This window comes from Melopsittacus undulatus, chromosome 6, assembly GCF_012275295.1.
Source record: "Melopsittacus undulatus isolate bMelUnd1 chromosome 6, bMelUnd1.mat.Z, whole genome shotgun sequence".
NCBI classification, from domain to species: domain Eukaryota; kingdom Metazoa; phylum Chordata; class Aves; order Psittaciformes; family Psittaculidae; genus Melopsittacus; species Melopsittacus undulatus.
Window position 1 is genome coordinate 32,155,259 of NC_047532.1, and position 5,241 is coordinate 32,160,499.

The following is a 5,241-nucleotide window of genomic DNA, read 5'->3' on the forward strand; positions in this document are numbered from 1 at the left end:
CATATATATGTAGCTAATAATATATAGCTAGATATATAAATATATATATGTATATATGTATATACAGAGCTAGTTTAAACCTAATTGTTATGAAATTAGTAAGTGGCATTCACGGTTCATGCATTCTTCCTAGTAGCAGAGCTAAATTATTTCAGATTATACTCTAAGCAGCAACATACCAGTAAGCATTTGCTTGCTTCCCCTGGTAATCTAGTAGTTTAAAGAGCACGAGCAGGTCATTTTCTCTAGCAACCCTTGGAGAAAGGGACCTGGCTCCTCCACAGGTGCATTGCCCCCAGGTTTCACAACATCTTCAGGACATGGTGGGGCCAGTCTGAGAATCACCAGTCTGAAGGTCACTGGACAGAGGGTCTCCAGCCCAAGGGTCACCAGTGTGGTGTTTACTGTCCCAAGGTTCACCAGCCCAGCTAGTCCTGCTTGCAGAGGTCTGCGACTTTGAGGAACCTCCTTACAACCACAGCCAGGCAGATTGTCAGGAGCAGCATATACCCCACAGTGCCCAGGTAGGTGGGAGCAGCCAGGGGTGCCTTGAGGAACTCGGCCAGCCCATCCTCCACATAGTGCACCTGGTCGTAGATGCTGAGGAAGGTGAAGATATGGAAAAGCTGGTGGCTGTGCCCCACAATGTCGAAGAGCCCTGGCTGGATCCGCTCGGGGATTTTGCTGACATTGAAGAAGGCGGCCACCAGGAGCCAAAAGTAGCGCCGGTAGAAGTAGATGAAGAGAGTAGGGTTGCGGGTGCGGAGATCAAAGAAGAGGCTCTCTAGCATGATGGGGCAGGCCATGCTCAGTGGCATGGCGAAGACGAAGGTGCGCACGGCAAAAGGGTAGGCGCAGCAGGCAGCACGGCTGCGGCAGCATGCGGCTGTGCAGCCCACAGCCAGTGCCAGGGCCACAGGCAGCACCAGCACACGGTAGACTGCGATGGGCAGGCTGCAGTCCAGCTGCCAGCCCAGCCGCTGCTGCACGTAGTGGCTCATGGCACTGGCGTCCAGCAGGCTCAGCCCTGGCAGCAGGTAGTAGGAGTAGGCCACAGTGCTGGCAAAGCCATAGTAGCTGATGGAGGCATAGTCCAGGTAGAAGAAGGTGGCACGGAGGCGTGGGGAGAGGCAGCTGAAGAGGTGGGCCGTGCAGCTCATGGCGAAGGTGAGCAGCACCCCTGAGGCATAGCACCACAGGGGCAGTAGGGCCGGGTGGTGGAAGGGCACATCCCCAGCGCCTCGAAGCAGCAGCAGCTTCCCGAAGCGGCTGAGGAAGAGCAGCAGTGGAATGAAGTGGGTCCAGAAGTTGAGGGTCTCATTGGTGGGCTGCAGCACCGAGGCCAAGCACTCCTGTGCCGAGCAGTGCAGCCGCCGGTAGCCCGAGAGGATGAAGCACTCCACGAAGTCCTCGGGCACCTCGTCCCACCGCAGCAGGGCGGCGGGGCGAGCTGGCGGGGCCGGCTCCTCCTTGTCCCCGTCACCCGCCGGCATGCTGCTGTCCCCGCCGGCCCCGAGCCCCCCGGCCAACCCCGGCCCGCCGCCCGCCGCCGCGCCCCGCCGCCGCCGCCGCTCGGGCGAGGTAGAGCCGCTGCTCTCGCAGCCGCCGGCGGAAAAGCCGCGGTGGCTCTGCGCTGCTGCTGCTGCTGCTGCTTCTCCTTCTCCTCCGCCGCCGCCGCCCCCAGCAGCATCACTCATTGCAGCACGGGCAGTGGCGGCACCGCCGCGGCTCCTCCCGCCCCACCGCCCGGCATCGCGGTAACTGGAAACCGGCGGCGCATCCCGTGCTACTGGGAAGCCAGCAGAGACGCCCCCGCCGCCCCGGGGTAGGGTTTCCCAGGGAGGGAGGCGCTGGACACCCGAGCCGCTGTTTAATGATTGATGCGGCCGACAGCGGGGGGGCTGGGCCTGGGAGAGCCTCGCAGCCCCCGCCCTTTGGGCCGCTCTCCGCCGGCAGCTCTCCGGGCTGGTGGTAGGGACCTGTGAGCGGGGCTGGGGTAAGGGGCTTTTCCCGTGGGAATGCTATGGTTTAAGAAGCACAAATGGGGCATTAGCATCAGCTGTCCCCTGAGTGCTGCCCAACTCCGAGCCCCGCTGGCCGCAGAGCAGGTGGCAAAAGCCGGGTAGAAGCCCCGAGGAAAAGCGGGGTGAGCCCGCGGAGTCATGAGGTTCCCCGCAGACCGGGTAGAACTGGAAAGTGCCCCCAGCCAGGGGACATCTGGCAGCTGAGCGGATTTCTGCCGTCTGTGCTTCAGTGAAGCCTCCTGAGACCTGGTTTCGGTGGTGCCATTACCTCATGCAATGAATCCAAACGTTATTTTAGTCCAAATGTTCCCAGGCAGGCTGCAGCGGGTGCATGTCACACTGACAAGCACCCACCTTGTCACTACGCTGCAAGCGAGGTGGCTGGGACTCGGTAATGGGCTGACAAGAGCTGCTCTGTGTTGATCCTTAGACAAATCCCACATTTATATCAGCGGTGCGGTTATGCAAGCAGCAGAGTTACATAATCAGAATACAAAGATATGGGGAAAAGCAGTGTTACTGTACCTGAACAGGCCAGAAGGAAGCAGAAGGCAGTGCGGAAAGGTGGGTGACTGCTGCAGGCGCAAGTCAGAGCCACAGTGAGGGATTGCACTCTGCTGCTCCAATGCATATCCTTTCTCTTTTTGGCTGATCTTACGTTTCTGATAGCTCCCTGTTTTCAAATGTATGTATTACGCGGTAATAGTCAGATATATATGTATTGTCATATGGTATAAACCAAGGTCCAATATAATTAAGACATTCTGCTTACAGATTTTTATAAACATCTTCAATACTGACAACATAAAAAAATCTTTTTTTTTTTTTAAATTGGCACCAAAAGAAGTAAAAATGTGTTGCTGAAGGTGATTTTGAATGCACTTTTCATTAGAGTAAAAATATTGATTGTATGGAACTGTCAAAAGCAAGTCAGACTGATGACACTGCTTGTAAACTTTATAAAAATTACACAGGAGTCCTGCTAGGAAAATAAACACCACTGTAAAAGTGCTGCAAAGCAAGGGCAGGAGTAAAATATTAAGCTAAGAGACTTATTTTTTAGATAATAGGTCTAATGTGCTCTGATGTCCATGTGTTTTAGAGGTGGTGTGCAGGGACATACCAAGTGAACACTCAAGGAGGGCCTCTACTGCACCAGGAGGGAGCAGAGCTGTGCTTGCTGTGGGCTCTGCAGTGTGGGCGTTAGGAAGAGAAATTCTTTGGGATCAGTGAAAACTGCTCAGCCTCTGGGAGAGGTCAGGCTCCTCATGGCGCTGCTTTGTACTAGAAATGTCACCCTGGCGAATAAACAGTCACCATGCTGGGCCATTTGCTGCATCAAGGTAAATGCATCTGGTGGTGAGGGGGCTGTTAGGCAGAAGATACCTTCACCCCTATCCTGCTCCAGTCATACCGCACCACACCTGCAGGTATTCCCAGTAGGGCTCTGATTACCTTTTCTCCCAGTCCCTAAGGGATACTTCCATTTACAGTGGCAAGTGCCACTGCAGGCCCTGAGGAAGATGACCGAAGTGACCATGATCTTCAGCCTCCCTCATCAAGGTTAGATAAGGAGAGGTGGTTGACTGGGAGCAATCTCATTTTAGACCTGTGCTAAAGAGCTGGTTGGAAAGCCACCAGCAGCTGTTGCAACAGATGGTGTCTAAACAACATCCACCGCTGATTGGAAACTGCTGGACTTAGAGAGGGAGCAGGGCTTGTTCTACGTGTTCTGGCTTTCCTACAATCTCCAGACTTTCGGGGAGGCAGGAGCAATCCAGCCCTCCTGCCCCAGAGAGTGCTGTGATATTGCTTGGCTTTCTGGGAGAGGCACCCACTAGGTTTGTGTTTTTATGGGGGCAGCCCAAGGTGGAGGGAGCAAATAGAGATTCCTTCTAGCTCAAGACTGTCATGGTTCTGCCGGGCACTGAGCTGCCTGGTTGTTGTTGGAAATATATATTAATGCTGCAGGGAAGAGAAATGTCTGGAAATTTCTCCCTCCTATCGATGTTTTCCTGCAATATTTTAAGAATTCTGCAGAGCTGAGAATGACTTGAGTGACTTGAACATGCCAGCTCCTCTGGAAAAAGCACAGGTTGATGTCAGCTGTCTAGTTTTGTTTGCCTTGCCCCTGGTGGTTTATGTATTGAAACTGTCCTACAGATAAATACAAGGAGTATAAAATAAATAGACATCTTCTTTTCTCTGTGTCTGTGCAGGTATCTGGCTTTGGCTTGTCCCGGATATTCACGCATCACCTGGGTGTCCCTGTCTGGACAGAAAGTGCCAGGGAGATCTCAGAGCCTCTTAAGGTCATGGTTCACATCATTGCCAAGTGACAGCAATGTAGCTTTAGCAGCCACATTAATGAAACCCATTACTAAGGTAATGAGTTGGTTCTTTTGCTTTTTTGCAAAGCTGCCTCCTCAGAGGGGAGAATGTTCTCTGCAGGCAGATTGGGCTTTCATAAAGATAACTGCATACAGCTTACATTGAGTTAATTATTCTCATCCCAAGCTAGCTGTGGAGTAGCGTACTGGGAACCTTACAATTTGAAGCACTTACAACCTCAAAATAGCTTCTTATTCATATGTAGTCCATCAAGGTTAGTATTACATGACTATTATGTGGTAAGCCAGGGAAAATCAGGGTGTTTGGAGGTCACAGAGAGTCCACATAATGTAGAGCATGAAGGGGCCTCTGTGTTTCTCTAACCAGATTTTATATTTAGAAGGGCATGGTCAGCATATACCAGGGTTTCTTCTAGCATGTGTAGAATTTTCTGCAGGCTTTCTCTCCAAATAATCTTTGAGAAAACAAAAGGCTCTTAAAACACTGAAGAAGGCACTGCTTAATGAGGTGAGTAATGGAAGATAATGTTAATCAGTGCTGGCTGAAGACTCCAAGAACAAGATGTGCTAGAATACCAAATGTGAGTTTGTTTCTCTGTTATACTTTTGTTTTAGCCACTGTTGAAGTCCTTTCACAAGGTATCATTTTGTCATTTTGTCTGCATATCAAAACCTCTATAAGATATTCCGAATTCCTTCAAGCCTCCCTAAAGAAATTATGCCTTCTGGTTAGGGAAAAAAACCCAAACAACTTAATTTCATCTTTTGCACTCTAACATACTCAGCATGATATGGAAGAGGTTATACTTAGACCTCCTATTAGCCTTTGCCTTTCTGAATGAGTAAAGAAATCAACCTAAACCTAC

At 51.4% G+C, this 5,241-nt stretch overlaps 1 protein-coding gene across 1 annotated transcript; it reads right to left on the reverse strand.

Moving 5' to 3' along the window:
* Nucleotides 1–428: 428 nt before the first annotated feature.
* On the reverse strand, nucleotides 429–1,697 carry PAQR9 (progestin and adipoQ receptor family member 9). The gene has a single exon (XM_034064267.1). It carries the CDS (start codon nucleotides 1,695–1,697, stop codon nucleotides 429–431), a length of 1,269 nt encoding a protein of 422 aa, XP_033920158.1.
* Between the last annotated feature and the right edge of the window lie 3,544 nt (nucleotides 1,698–5,241).